We start from the raw sequence: 16269 nt of genomic DNA on the forward strand, positions 1-16269 counted from the left end.
TGGTTGAGCACTGGTTCTCTTCAGCCTTAGATAGCCGCAAAGTTTGTTAGGAATGTGGCTCCCTCCTAAAGTCACTGTAGGAGTGGAGATTCAGCTGGTCCCCATAGTATTTGCTTTGAGATTGGTGATGCTTCGGTTGCCATGGACACCAGACTTCAATACACCACTGAGCAGGGGGAATCCATTCTATGCAAAGCAATGGAGCCAGTAGATGGGTACAGTAACAGCTAACTTCACATAACGCTATGACCAATATTTGTTTTGCCACCTCTCATTCACATGATGTTCTCACCCATGAAGTCTGTAAGACTGCCTCTCATCTGGGAAACAGCTTCTATATGGCCCAGGTAGCAATGCTCACACTTCACAGTGTCAAAGGCATTCATTTGTCTGGGTTGTTGAATGTGTAAAGCTATTCAGAAAAGGAAATGTGACTTTACACAAAACACTTCTTTGTTCAGCTTGCTAAAAGAAAGAATGGATCAGGGGCTTCCCTGGTGGCGCAGTGGTTGAGAGTCCGCCTGCCAATGCAGGGGACACGGGTTCGTGACCCGGTCTGGGAAGATCCCACATGCCGCGGAGTGGCTAGGCGCGTGACCCATGGCTGCTGAGCCTGCGCTCCGCAACGGTGAGAGGCCCGCGTACCGCAAAAAAAAAAAAAAAGAACGAATGGATCAAATGACTTCTCGAAAATTCCATTTGTCCAAGTGGCTAGCACCCCAAGAATAATGAGTCTGTTAACTTGGTAGGTTTCCTTAGTAGCTAAATCCATAAAGAAAGTAACTAGGAAAAGATAAGAGGTACTTAGATATATATAAATAACGCATGAGAACAACATGTTTTTGAGACAAACCAAACATCCAACGTCCAAGGCATTGTACTTAATTAGTGAATGTAGGTCAGAGAGTAATCAGTAAAAGTGAATCTCGAAGAGAAATGCTTATTTGGACACAACATGGCAAGTTTACCAAGAGACCATCACCACATGGGGATATTAAAGGACCCCCTCCACACATGGAGGAAATCCACTGTGTGTTGTGTAGGAGCCAGTCGAGTGACAAACATCTCTCATTAACCAGCAAAGAGGAAATTAGCCAAGTTAATAAAAAATTAATACAATCTATCATTTTCACATTCAGAAGTCAATAAATATAGTGAAATTCCATTAAAACCACCTTCTTATGGAACACTGGGAGGTCAGGTTATTGGCAAAACAAATAATTCAGTACATTTAAAATAATTTTGGGACCTCCCTGGTGGTCCAGTGGTTAAGACTCTGCACTTGCAATGCAGGGGGCACAGGTTCAATCCCTGGTTGGGGAAGTTCCACGTGCCACGAGGTGCAGCAAAAAAATAATTTTTACTATGCACATTTCCCCAATTTACTTCTTCAGTAATAAGAAAATTATGAACCATGCTCTCTCCAAGTAATTACAATACAAATGATAAGTTTAGGTTTTAGTGGAATGTATATTAGTAGATTAATTAAAAGGGGTAAACAAGTTATCTCCAAGGAAATCCACATTATTCTGTGTTAAATTACTGTATCAGAAGAAAAAAAAAGGAAAAAAGTCTACGCATCTTCAATTTAATTTATGTCACACAGGTAAATTTAAGTGAATGATTCTAAAATGGGAGTAGTTCTATGAGCATCATGTTTTCGATCTGATCTGGGAATGATAGTGTCTCTTATTATGAAAGGATTTAAAACTGCTGGAGCATGGTCTATTCGGGCCTTTAAAGAAATGTAGAAAACAAACAACAACAAAATCCTTGTGTATATAGTGCAAAATTATATTTATCAGAAAAAAAGAAATCCATGTAGTCACTCAGAGTCCTTAAACCTGCAAGAAGATGTGCCAGGCAGGGATTCTTTCCTTCAGCGTCACCACGAATTGGAAAGCTGATATTCTGGCATTTGTGGAAGAAATCATTTTCAGTACAAAGGACAAACGATGAAAATCATGAAGTTTGGCGGAGGCGGTGGGGGGGGGATCAGTCAAATCTGTTGACAGGCAATCCCATAAAATTGAAAATAAAATAGTGACTTCAAGCTTTTTACTCAAATCTTCTCAATGAACCAGCAGCAGCAGCGTCACTTGGGAGCTTGCTAGAGATGCAGTATCTTGGGCCTCACCCCAGACCTGCTGAATCAAAACCTGATTTTTACCAGGATCCCCAGGAGATCTGCGTGCACGTTAAAGTGTGAAGAGCGCGCACTGAAAGCACAGATTTGGCGACCAGCCTGTGGGGATGGAACCCCCCTCTGCCGCTGACTAGCTGTGTAACCTGGAACAAGTTCCACAGCCTCTCTGTGCCTCGGTTCCCTCACTGGGGAGGATGGAGATAGTACTGGTGCCTAGGTCATAAGTATTAAATGACATAATATCTGTAAAGTGCTTACAACAGTGTGCACAACAAGGGATCAAGCAGTGCTAGCTCTTATGTCCTTTCAGCCATCACAGGGTTCTGGATCAAGAGTAACAAAGGATCTAAGATGCAGCCCACAGAAGTGCCCCATTCCCTGATAGGTCTATAATCGAGCAATTATGAACTGGATTCAGCTTACAAAAGTCCAGTTTCCCCAACCTGCTGTCATTTCAAGCCAAACTGCAGGGTTTACTTATGCAATGAACAACACACTGCTGCTTACAAACCAGGGACCACTCAAATTCAGACCGCGTGAAATCTTGCATATGCATTTTGTTCAGTGAATGCTGAATGGAACGAAAAGAGGACACATTTCCTATCTGAGAAATTTCCATCCCCATTTTTTACCCATCAGTTTGTCATATACTAAAAAGTCTCATGAAACCTAGTACTGAAGCTAATGTGGGATTGCAACCAAAAGAATAAAATACCTAGGAATAAACCTACCTGAGGAGGTGAAAGAGCCGTATTCAGAAAACTATAAGACACTGATGAAAGAAATCAAAGATGACACAAACGGAGAGATATACCGCGTTCTTGAACTGGAAGAATCAATATTGTGAAAATGACTATACCACGCAAAGCAATCTACAGATTCAATGCAATCCCTAGCAAATTACCAAGGGCATTTTTTACAGAACTAGAACAAAAAATCTTAAAATTTGTATGGAGACACAAAAGACCCCAAATAGCCAAAGCAGTCTTGAGGGAAAAAAACGGAGCTGGAGGAATCAGACTCCCTGACTTCAGACTATACTACAAAGCTAGTCATCAAGACAATATGGTACTGGCCCCCAAACAGAAATATAGATCAATGGAACAGGATAGAAAGCCCAGAGATAAGCCCACACACCTATGGTCAACTAATCTATGACAAAGGAGGCAAGGATATACAATGGAGAAAAGACAGTCTCTTCAATAAGTGGTGCTGGGAAAACTGGACAGCTACATGTAAAAGAATGAAATTAGAACACTCCCTAACACCATACACAAAAATAAACTCAAAATGGATTAAAGACCTAAATGTAAGACCGGACACTATAAAACTCTTAGAGGAAAACCTAGGAAGAACACTCTTTGACATAAATCACAGCAAGATCTTTTTTGATCCACCTCCTAGAGTAATGGAAATAAAAACAAAAATAAACAAATGGGACCTAATAAAGCTTAAAAGCTTTTGCACAGCAAAGGAAACAACAAACAAGATGAAAAGACAACCCTCAGAATGGGAGAAAATATTTGCAAACAAATCAACAGACAAAGGATTAATCTCCAAAATATATAAACAGCTCATGTAGGTTAGTATTAAAAAAACAAACAACCCAATCCAAAAATGGGCAGAAGACCTAAATATACATTTCTCCAAAGAAGACATACAGATGGCCAACAGGCAGATGAAAAGCTGCTCAACATCACTAATTATTAGAGAAATGCAAATCAAAACTACAATGAGGTATCTCCTCACACTAGTTAGAATGGGCATCATCAGAAAATCTACAAACAACAAATGCTGGAGAGGGTGTGGAGAAAAGGGAACCCTCTTGTACTGTTGGTGGGAATGTAAATTGATACAGCCACTATGAAGAACAGTATGATGGTTCCTTAAAAAACTAAAAATAGAATTACCATATGATCCAGCAATCCCACTACTGGGCATATACCCAGAGAAAACCATAATTCAAAAAGACACATGCGGGCTTCCCTGGTGGCGCAGTGGTTGAGAGTCCACCTGCCGATGCAGGGGACACGGGTTCGTGCCCCGGTCTGGGAAGATCCCACATGCCGCGGAGTGCCTAGGCCTGTGAGCCATGGCCACTGAGCCTGCGCATCCGGAGCCTGTGCTCCACAACGGGAGAGGCCACAACAGTGAGAGGCCTGCGTACCGCAAAAAAAAAAAAAAAAAAAAAACAAAAGACACGCACCCCAATGTTCACTGCAGCACTGTTTCCAATAGCCAGGACATGGAAGCAACCTAAATGCCCATTGACAGACAAATGGACAAAGAAGATGTGGCACATATATAAAATGGAGTATTAGCCATAAAAAGGAACGAAATTGAGTTATTTGTAGTGAGGTGGATGGACCTAGTGTCTGTCATACAGAGTGAAGTCAGAAAGAGAAAAAAAAAATCATATATTAACGCATATATGTGGAATCTAGAAAAACAGCACAGATGAACTGGTTTGCAAGGCAGAAATAGAGACACAGATGTAGAGAACAAACGTATGGACACCAAGGGGGGAAAGCAGTGGGGGTGGGATGAATTGGGCGATTGGGATTGACATGTATACACTAATATGTATAAAATAGATAATAAGAACCTGCTGCATAAAAATTAAATAATATTCAAAAAAACAGTTTAGATTATAAAATGTAAAAAAAAAAAAGAAAAGAGAAAATAATGTGGGAAAACAGGCACCCCCAAATGCTCATGAAGGGAATGGAAATTGATGTAACCTTTTTGGAGAACAGTTTGATAATCTCCATCAAGAGAAAAATATCTATAAACTTTGACTCAGCAATTGGGTTTTAAAAATTTATCCTACATATATACTTGCAACAGAAGGCAAAGATACATATACAGACATATGTATGTATGTATATGTAAATGTTGTATACGTATATATGCACATTATATGTAGTAGTGTGTATACTTTACAGCATTAAGGATATTAATGACTAAGGATATTGAATCAGTAATCAAAAACCTCTCAACAAAGAAAAGTCCAGGACAAGATGGTTTCACTAGTGAACACTACCAAACATTGAAAGGAAAATTAATGTCAGTCCTTCTCAAACTCTTCCAAAAGAAGGAGGGAACATGTCCGACTTCATTTTATGAGCCCAGCATTACTCTCATACTAAAGCCAGATAGGAACACTACAAGAAAAGAATACTACAGACCAATATTCCTGATGAATAGAGATGTAAAAATTCTCAACAAAATACTAGCAAACTGAATTCAGGAGCACATTAATAGGATCATACCCAAGGACCAAGTAGGATTGATCCTTGGGATGCAAGGATGGTTTAACAAATGCAAATATGTGAGGTGATGGATGTGTTAATTAACTATATGGTGAGCATCCTTTTACAATGTTTACATATATCAAGTCACCATGATGTACGCTTTAAACATCTTACAATTCTGTTTGTCAATTATACCTCAGTACAGCTGAAAAAATGAAAATAAAAATGAATACATAGTACAAAGGACACTGCATGGCACATAGTCTGTTCAATAAGTAACTGAATGAGTAAATAAAAAAATGTTTTCCTCTAAAAACGTGATACATCACATTAATATAATGAAAGATAAAAATAATGATCATCTCAATAGATGCAGATAAAGAAAGAATCTGACAAAATTCAACATCTTTCAATGATAAAAAGTGAACAAATTGGGTATAGACAGGATATACCTCAACATAATAAATACCATATATGACAAGCCCACAGCTAACATCATACTCAATGGTGAAAGGTTGAAAGCTTTTACTCTAAGATCAGGAACAACACAAGGCTGCCCACTCTCACTCTTATTCAACACAGTACTGAAGTTTTAGCCAGAGCAATTAGGCAATAAAAAGAAATAAAAGGTATCCAAATCAGAAAGGAAGAAGTAAAATTGTCTGTTTGCAGATGATATAATCATAATCATATATATAGAAAGTCCTAAAGAGTCTACCAAAAAAGTGCTAGAATAAATGAATTCAGTAAAGTTGCAGGTTACAGCATCAACACACAAAAATCAGTTGTGCTTCTGTACACTAAAAAAACTATCTGAAAAATAAAGAAATCCCATTATAATAATAATATCAAAATAAAATACTTCTGAATAAATTTAACCAAGGAGGTGAAAGATCTATACACTGAAAACTGTTAAGACTTGGATGAAAGAAATTAAAGATAAATAAATGGAAAGAGATCCTGTGTTTGTGGATCAGGAATGATATTAAGATGTCCATACTACCCAAAGCTATCTATAGATTCAATCCAATTGCTATCAAAATTCCAATGGCATTTTCACAGAAAGAGAAACACAGTCCTAAAATTCATACAGAACCACAAAAGACCCCGAATAGCCAAAGCAATCTTGAGAAAAAAGAACAGGGCTAGAGGCATCATAGTTCCTGATTTCAAACTATATTACAATGCTATAGTAATCAAAATGGTATCATACTGACATAAAAACAGACACACAGACCAATGGAACAGAATCAAAAGCCCATAAATAAACCCTCACATATATGGTCAACTAATACTTGATATGGGAGCCAAGAATACTCAACGGGGAAATGATAGTCTCAATAATAAATGGCATTGAGAAAACTGGATAACCACATGCAGAAAAATGAAACTGGACCCCTATCTTACACCACTTACAAAAATTAGCTTGAAATGGATTAAAGGCTTAAACATAAGACCTGAAAATGTAAAACTCCTGGGAAAAAACATAGGGGAAAAGCTCCTTGACACTGGTCTTGGCCGTGATTTTCTGGATATGACACCAAGAGCACAAGCAACAAAATCAAAAATAAGTGGAACTACATCAAACTAAAAAGCTTCTGCACAGCAAAGAGAAACTACTAACAAAAAGGAAAGGCAACCTATGGAATAGGAGCAAATATTTGTGAACCATAAGAGGTTAATATTCAAAATATATAAAGAACTCATACAACTCTATAGCAAAACAAACAACTCAATTAAAAAAATGGGCAGAGGAACTGCACAGACATCTCTCCAAAGAAGACATACAAACAGCCAGCAGTTGGATGAAAAGGTGTTCAGTATCACTATCAGGGAAATGCAAATCAAAACCACGATGAGGTATCTCCTCACACCTGTCAGAATGACTATCAGCAAAAAGGCAAGAGATAACAAGTACTGGTGAGGATGCAGAAAGAGAACTGTTGTATACTGTTGGCAGGAATGTAAGTTGCTACGACAACTACGGACAACAGTATGGATGTTCCTCAAAAAAGTAAAACTAGAACTACCATATGATCCAGAATTCCCACTTCTGGGCATTTATCCAAATGAAATGAAAACAGGATCTGGAGGAGATATCTGCGTCTCCATGTTCATTGCAGCATTATTGACAATAGCCAAGTGGGAGGTCATGAGACAGACCTGGGTAAGGGAGCCAAGGGGCAGACACTTTGGTAACGACCCAACAGCCATTGCCCTCCCCTTTCTTCTTGTTAGAACCTGCATCCACTAGAGGTCAGAGGTTAGAAATGAAGGATATTAGCCTTTTCGGCATCCCCAGAAACCAGAAGTGGCCAGTGCTGGGTTGTTGACCAACTGCTGGGCAATGAGGCAGAAGGGAAATTCTTCAAGGATAGAATGTTCCATACGATAAGAAAAAAAATTCAAAGAAAAAAACCTCAGACCCAGTTGTATGGGAACACAATGCTTGGAATGGCAGCAGCCATCTTGCAATTTTGAAGAGTGATACAGCTCAGACACCCAGAATAGCAGAGAAAAAGGTCAGAAAGGGCTTGGGTTCTCATGATTTTCCTGAGTTGCTGAACCAATCCTGGAATGACCTAGCTCTACACTCCTTGTCAAGTGAGGTAATACTGTTCCCATTATTTAGATCAGCAGTCCCCAACCTTTTTGGCGCCAGGGACCAGTTTCGTGGAATGCGATTTCTCCGTGGACGGGGGTGGGGGGGAGAGGGGGGGAATGGTTCAGGTGGTAATGTGAGCGATGGAGAGCAGCAGATGAAGCTTCGCTCTCTCGTCTGCCCGCCGCTCACCCCCTGCTGTGTGGCCCGGTTACCTGATTTAGATCATTTTCCACTGGACATTCCATTATTTGCAGCTAAAGGCATCCCCGCTTAGACAGCTGCCAACCACCTGCCTTAGCAATGAGCTAAGGACACAACTAACAATCTGGCAAAAGGTGTTTTCCTTTAATCATGGCAGTAAGATAGATTCCTTGTATTGGGTATAATTTTCTATGTGATGTTCAGAATCACTTTTGATTTTTTGTTAGTAGTGCAAAGGGAAATACCATTGATCTCATTAAGCAGGTACTTTGTGTCAAGCACTACACTAGGCACTTTATCTAGGGTGAGTCATTGCAGCAACTTCCAGAACAGTCCCCTTTGGGAAAAGAAAATCACATCTATATTTTCTCCAATCTTATTTAAACAACTTGACATTTCCTTTCATTATGAATGCAGACCACGAACCACCCAGGAGTACTTGTGACTTTGCCACCTATAGAAATCACAGATATATTCATGTCACGCTGCAGTTGTTGAAGATATCTTGAAATATCATTGACCCTCATGATACAAGTGTACAATAATCCTTAGGCCCCGCTGCAAAACCTTATTGAATGTGTTAATCAAGCAGCACGTATGCTACTGCATCACACGTTTTTTAAATGTTTTGGTAACCGAATGTTAATATAATTAGCTTCCTTTGTAATCCTGTGTATTTTATGCATCTAAAAATGTCCTTGAAAAAGAGGTACTGTAGGTTTCACAAGATTTACAAAGGAGTCCTTGGCACAAAAGGGGTTTAGACCCCCTCTAATCAGCCCCCCTTGTGACCCTTCTTAATACTGGTCAACCTATTATCTACACAGAAAACCAGGGAAATCTTCTTTTGAAAGGTGAATAAGATGAAGACATTCCCGTTTCAACCTGAAACAAGTGCGAACTCCTAACTTGGACTGCCCCGGCCCTGCAGGATCTGCTTTTCCCCTGCTCACAGCTCCTACCTGGTCTCCAGCCCTCTAGCCCTTGCGCACTCTGCTCCAGCTGGGCAGGCCACCTTCCTTTTCTTCGAAATCTCTAAGCACTTTCCCACCTCAGGGGCTTTGTCCTTGCTGTCCCCTAGGAACAGCAAGGCCTGGAATGCCTGCCCTTAAGGCAGCCACTTCATTCTCATGCTTCAGTGGTGAGCTAGGACATCACCTCCGCAGAGAACGCTTCCCCGCTAATGTATGCCAGGCGGCAGCCCTCCCCTCTCCCGCCCCACCTGCACTTATTTCCTGTTTACCTCCTTCCAAGCCCTTCTGACAACATAACTATATATTGATTTTTGTTCACTGCTCAATCCTGGCATCTAGCAAGGTGCCTGGCACACGTGGAAACCTGACATTCACTGAATGAATGAATGACCGACTAAGCGAAGGAGGAAGCTATTATTAATCCATTTTACAAGCGAGGAAATTAAGGCTCCAAGATGTTAAATTATTTGTCCAAGGTCACCAGGGGGCAAAAGTTATTATTTTAACTGTGGTCCCTAGGCCTCCCCCTTAATCCCTCCACCATACTTTCTAACTTCCTTTTCCCTGCAACATTTTCACCAATCTGGAAAGCAGAATAGACCCAATGCAAGTATTTATGGTGTGATTTCTTAAGACTTTAGTGCTGTGTTGCTCAAGGCTATCTGCCCAACAAACCCTCTAAGCTATTTCCCTTGAGTATTTCCAGGAGGGCCAAATTAACCAAAAGTATATTACCTGGAGAGAGTGGTTCGTTCTGTCTGTCTGTCTCTCTCTCTACATACACACACTTTCTTTAATGTATGAATCTTATAAACAAAAATAATAAAATCAAATGTAAGGAAGAAAATTCAGAAAACTGTAAATGAAAGACGAAAAAAAATGAGATAAACCCAGGGCAAAGTCTAGTATGCAAAAATACACGTGATAAGGTATTGTACATAAGCTACCTGGACCACGATTCTGCCATATGCTTCCTAGTAGCCACCATAAAGTGAGAAACACAATCAGTTACACAGTTTATCCTGGAGATTTAAAAAATTCAATCCATTTCCAGGAGGAGCTCAACTCTTCCTGTTTCGAAGCCCTGACAGAAATTCCTCTTGCGGATCCTTATAATGAAAGCATGGTAGGATATAGTGATCAGTATTCTAAACTAAAACCTTATAAATAAATATATCAAGCTTCACAAAACGGTGTCTTAATAGACGTGGCTGGTATAATGCCGAAATCTATGCAGCACTGTATTGCCTTGCTGGTCAAAGTGTGGTCCCTGGACCAGCAGCATCAGCATCACCCGGGAACTTGTCAGAAATGCGGCATCTCAGGCCCGTTCCCAGCCCTGCTCAATCAGAATCTGTATTTTATTAACAAGATCTGCAGGTGAGGCCTATAATGTTAAAGTTGAACAAACACTGGTCTAGTGGTTAAGTTTGATTTGAGGTCAAGTTTGTACGAAACTAGTATTCATTTATTCACGCATTCAACCAATATTTACTGTTATCTTGGCAGTAGGAAAGGATTTTTTTAAAGTTTTTATTGAAATAGGAAAGGATTTGTTTAAACATTAACACCAAAAGCACCACCATAAAGGAAGATATTGATAAATGGGACGCCATTAAAACTGAGTGATGAAGCAAGCCACAGAGTAGATAATATTTGCACCACCAAAACAAGGCAAGTTGAGTACCCAGATATATACCAGCCACTGTCTTAATGCTTAAGTACAGAAATCAAACAAAAACTCTCTACTCTTATGGAACTTACATTCTAATTAAGAAGACATAAACAGGGACTTCCCTGGTGGTGCAGTGCTTAAAAATCCACCTGCCAATGCAGGGGACACGGGTTTGAGCCCCGATCCTGAAGATCCTACATGCCACAGAGCAATTAAGCCCGTGCGCCACAACTACTGAGCCTGCACTCTAGAGTCTGCGAGCCACAACTACTGAGTCCACGTGCCACAACTACTGCAGCCTGGGCGCCTAGAGCCTGTGCTCTGCAACAAGAGAAGCCACCGCAGTGAGAAGCCTGCGCACCACAAAGAAGACCCAACACAGCCAAAAATAAATAAATTTAAAAAATAAAGTATGTTCTGTTATTTTAAAAAACGACATAAACAAAATAAGTAAAATGCAGTAAGAAAGGGGCATAAGTCAGGGGACAGGTGGCAGTTTCAAATAGGGTGGATAGGGAAGGCCTCATTGAGGAGCTAACTTGGACAAGGTCAGGGAGCTAACCATAAAAATAGCTAGGGGAAGAGTATTCCAAGCAGAGGGAACAGAGAGTACAAACACTCTGAGACAATAAATACCTGAAACAGCAAGAAGGCTGGTCTGCTTGAAGCCGAGTGAGCAAAAAGTAGAATAGGTAAGCAGGGGCCGGGTCACATGGGGCTTCGTCAGCCATTTTAAGGATCTTAGGTCTAACGGCGAGTGAGATGAGCAGCCACTAGAGAAAAGGTAATAGGGAGCCACTGCAGGATGTTGAGCAGGGTAGTGACATAATGAAAAGTGTTTTAAAGAAACCTAGGGTCTCAGAGATACGAGGAACGGCTTGAGTGAGAGAAGCCAGCTCAGAGTACATATATTGCACTAATCCCAGGATAGGGTGATTCATTCATTCAGCTACTTATGAGGTGGCAAAGATGTGCCTAGTAGGGTAGGGCCGAGCTAGACTAGGGTGGTAACCGAGCCAGAGGAAAGTCAATATAAATGACATTGGAGGAAAAGAAACCCAGGACAGAATGACACATTATAGAGAAATGACAGAAGTTCACAATTCAATTTACTCAAGGCTTATGGGTCATGTACTGAGGGCAAAGCCATAAGCAGGCTAGGACGTGGGGGTGGGGATGGTGCAGAAAACTTGTATTTTCCCCTCAAAGGGCTTCCAGCCTGGCGTGCTTAGCCTCTGCCCTGCGCCTTTCAAGCCTGAACTTTTGGGGTTACCACAGCTGAGGCTGGCACTGAGACTAGCTGATTTGCTCAGGCTAAGAGATGGGTTTTGTTTTGTTTTTTGTTTTACTCTCAGCGCTTGTTCTATGTCCTGGGAGCAGAGGCCAGAGCATCTCAACTTGATTAGTATAAGAAGAGAGATCTGGTTTGGCAGCAGGGCAAAAGAGAGGTCTTAATAAATGTCTTTGTGGATCAGCACTGCAGACTGGCCCTGGGCCACCAGTCTTGGGGCAAGGAGTCCTTCTGATCTGTTGCCACCTGCGTAGCCTGATGGGTCTCCCACTCTGCCATTCCATTCCAGAGAAAAGCAAAGAAAGGGAAAGCAGCAAGTTTAAGGAAAACAACTGGGGGGGGGGAACCCGCACAATTTGAAAATTGCCTGCCGCCAGACAGCAAGGTCTGAGAAGCAGATGCAAATATAATGTAAATGATATGTAAATCGCCCTGTGGCCTTCTCAAAGGTTTTATACAACTGGAAGGGCCCTTGGGAAACCGCCAGCAGATAACAATGACTCAGAAGCAGAGTGAACTATTTCAAGACAACTTTGTCACACAGCCCTTTGCTTCCCTGCTAGCACAGTGCAGTCTTTAGTAATCTTTTTTCTCACTTGAATTAACCTGCTATAAATTAAAACAAAAATCAAGCCTGCCTCTGTAGAAGTTATCTAAGTTAATTACACTTTAAAAACACTGTGTGCCTTTAATTTTTCTTCAAAAGCCGCTCTCGTCCAAACAGAGCCAAGTTAAATGTGTCACTTCCTCCCTAGAACAATATTTGGCTCCAGTGGATTATGAATGAAAGTACCTCTCTTTCAGCTCTAGTTACTATGATCCTTTGGAGGATTTTTTTTTTCCTACTCTATAGGAACTGGCACATTCTCTTCTAATATCCACAGGCTGTATTCAAAGTGAATCCGAAACAAACAAAAAACACACCCCATATGCAGTTGTGAAATCCAATTCACTTCAAGGAGCCACTGGAAAGCTATTCATTAAGAAAACCTGCCCGGTCAAGTATGCTGTCGTCTTGACAATCCTAAAGACGCATTTGAAAATGAAAAAAACAAAAACACATTCGATTCCAATGGGGTAAAATTCTGTCTACATTTATTTAAAAGAGGACACCCCATCAGATATGCATTTTATGAGAGCCATAAAATGAACTGAATAGAAAGCAACACAGGAAGCACATCAGACCTATAGCTGGGCAGTTATTCTGGGTTACAGACCTGGGGGTCGCAGAAGCCACTTACCTTCACCTTAATGATGGAAACAATAATAGCATAATCAGCCCCCCAAACTTCTATTATTTTCTACTACTCTAACATTCGAGGGTGCTTCAGCTTTTGACAGGAGGGTCAAAGGAAAGGAAATCTCTTTCATTTGGGATTAAAAAATATCTCACTTGAAAGGGCCTCCAGAAAACGACTGGGCAAAGAGGCTTTTGGGGAGGTGCCGCGTTCGCCGTAAAACACGAGCAAAGCGCGAAGGCTCAGAATCCCAACCGAGAGACTGAGCGTGGGTGGGGGGAGAAGAGGGAGAGGGAAAAAGCCAGGAGATAAACCTGAAGGGACTCAAGAAACGACAATGTCAGACAAAGAGTAACAAAGAGAGGTGGAGAACAGCCAGGGACGCTGTTCCCGGAGCCGCGAGTTCGGGGCAGGGAGGCGGGGCAGGGCCGGGCAGGCGGCGAGCGCCGCCTCGCGGCCGGGGCTGCCTCTTACCTCCTGGGCGAGTTTCTGCTTGAGCACGAGCGCGGCGCACAGGTAGCCCGCGCGGCCCACGAACAGCTCGTCGGAGCCGCACTCGAGGAAGGAAACCGGCGCGCAGACGGCGCACAGAGACCGGAACTTGCCCAGCGGCTGCACGTAGTCGGACCGGCCCAGGGCGTGGTACACAAGCGTGGCCACGGCGTACACACCCGCGCCCCCGAGCAGGAAGGCGGCGCGGGTGTCGGCGTCCGGCTCGCCCCACTCCTCGGCGCGGGCGCACGCGTCGATGAGGCGCTTGGCCGAGCGCAAGTAGCGCTCCCGGGCCGCGGCGAAGAGCGGGCTCTGAGAGACGTGGTAGAGCATGTAGGCCACCCCGGCCACGCCGCCGTACAGCCCTCCCTGGCAACTGCTGGCCGCGGCCGCCGCCCCCCGGCCCTCAGCGCCGCCCCCCAGCGGGGGCAGCTCCTGGAGGATGCGCTCGATGGTGGCGGTGACCAAGGGCGCCACCGCCTCCTCGCACTGGCCCGCCAGCAGGCTGCCCTGGTAGTCATCGAAGCGGTTGGCGAAGCAGCGCTTGGTGTCCATGCTGCCGCCCGTGCCCGTCAAGGCCGGGCTGGGGTCTGCCGGAGGGCGCGCCCTGCGGTCCCGCGCACCACCTCTCGCTCTTTGAGGCACTCGGATGGCGGTGGATGCGGCCGGAATGGAGCGAGGAGGCTGAGACGGGAGGTGACAAGAGGAGGCGGGCGCGAGGAAGGAGCGCGGAGCGGATTGCCAAGTGGGGCACCGGATCGCCGCGAGGCTCCCGAGAGCCCCGGCGAGCGCGGGGGATGCGCGTCTCGCGCTCCCCTCACAGAGGCCGCGCCCTTGCCGAACCCGCCCCCTCCTGCGCCGCCGCAGCTCGGCCGCCTCTCCTAGGGGCCGAGGTGATCTCCGGCAGGACCCACGCGGGGGCCGCGCCACTCCTCTCGCTCCGCCCCCGGCTCCTCCCCTCTCGGCGGAAGGCCAGGAACGCGCGGGACACCGATCCGGAACGCTGAGGCTGGGTATACGCACACCTGGCGGCGGAGGTGAAGACCTCGAATCCCTCGTGTACTCCAGGGTGGCCCTCCTCGAGTCAGCAGATCAGCATCACCTGGGAGCATGTTAAAAATGCAGCAGCTCAGACTTCACCCCAGCAGTCTTTGATTAGTGAATCAAAATCAGCATGTTTAGCAAGATCCCCAGGTGATTCTCATGCACAGTAAAGGTCGAGAAGCCACGCAACTAGTAGAGGCTACTGGGAAAAAACTGAGCGCCCTCCTGAAACTTGTTTTTCGTCTTGGTCAACTTGGCTTTCTCATTCTGAGTGTTTCATCCCCAAGGCTGAGGGATTTGAATGCATCACGCACGTTTCGTGCAGTAAAACGGTGAAATGCCCCATAGGGTAATTTGTTCTCGGCCTTGGCCGTCGTGTTGTTTTTCTTGGACTATCCAGGAGTAAAAGTTCAAAGACCCACACCAGGATAAGGTAAGGGATGGGGGTCTTTCTCCTACTCTAGAGACCGCCCCCGACCCCCATTCATGCGTAGTGAGCGCCCCATAAATGTCTTGAGGCCATTAACTAGTGAATATAAGGGTAAACGCTGCTGAGAATTTTAATTAGGCGTTTTGACCCTTTTCTGTGTGTCCTTAGTTACTTCCTTCCCTCCTTTCCTTCCTTCCCATGTTTCTTCCCGTCTGCTCCTCCGCCCCCCCCCCCACCCGCCGCAGGCGTATTGAGTGTCTCGTATGGGTCCTGGACCCTGAAAATAGATGGATAAACAAAATAGACATGGTCCTAGACCTCTTGGAGCTTACAGTCCAGTGGGAAAGACAGAAAATGAACAATTAAACACATGAATTGCCTTTCTTTTGGTCAGCTGTTTTGAAAGAATTCTTCCTTTCCCAAAGTGTTGACTAGTGAAGGCCAAAGAGCTCACCTTTCGCAGGGGTGTTTGCATTTTGATAGGGACGGTGCAAGACCCAAAAGAATGAGTGACTCCTGGAAAAGTTTCTGACACTTTGTTGGGAGAGCAGCAACTCCACTTACTTGAAAGGCCAGTTTTGCTTGGAGGTAATTGTTTTCCTGAAAAGTGTTAATTGTCGCAATGATTTGGAAGCAGAGATTAAATAGGCTGCCCCTCTGTCCTTGCTTGATGTATTCTGGAGAAGTTCAGTTTGCCAAGGTGACCGCCAGGACTGACACATCCATAGAGCGGGTGGCATGGCCTCCGTTCTCCTGTAACGTGCCGAAACGGGTTCATTTTTCATTATAATAATAAAAAGCTAAGTCCACTTTTAGGCAGGGAGTGTGATGGGCTAACGGTATCAAAGGAGCATCTGGAATGTTCTGTTTCTCCTTGGGGCTTCTTGCTCATCCCTCAGTCGTAGTAGGCATTAGGAGT

At 43.8% G+C, this 16269-nt stretch overlaps 1 protein-coding gene and 1 non-coding gene across 2 annotated transcripts in view; one reads left to right on the plus strand and one right to left on the minus strand.

Annotated features, from left to right (window-relative positions):
- LANCL3 (LanC like family member 3) overlaps window positions 1-14695 on the minus strand; it is a 102516-nt gene extending 87821 nt beyond the window's left edge. The window contains exon 1 of the mRNA XM_019943631.3: window positions 13859-14695. Coding sequence (XP_019799190.1) covers window positions 13859-14431 — 573 coding nt within the window. The 5' untranslated portion in view covers window positions 14432-14695. The remainder of the gene's footprint in view (window positions 1-13858) is intronic.
- On the plus strand, window positions 1251-1323 carry TRNAA-UGC (transfer RNA alanine (anticodon UGC)). Its single transcript has one exon. It is a non-coding gene; the product is annotated as a tRNA-Ala (tRNA).
- Window positions 14696-16269: the final 1574 nt, after the last annotated feature.

The sequence above is a fragment of the Tursiops truncatus genome, chromosome X, assembly GCF_011762595.2.
Source record: "Tursiops truncatus isolate mTurTru1 chromosome X, mTurTru1.mat.Y, whole genome shotgun sequence".
Taxonomy (NCBI): domain Eukaryota; kingdom Metazoa; phylum Chordata; class Mammalia; order Artiodactyla; family Delphinidae; genus Tursiops; species Tursiops truncatus.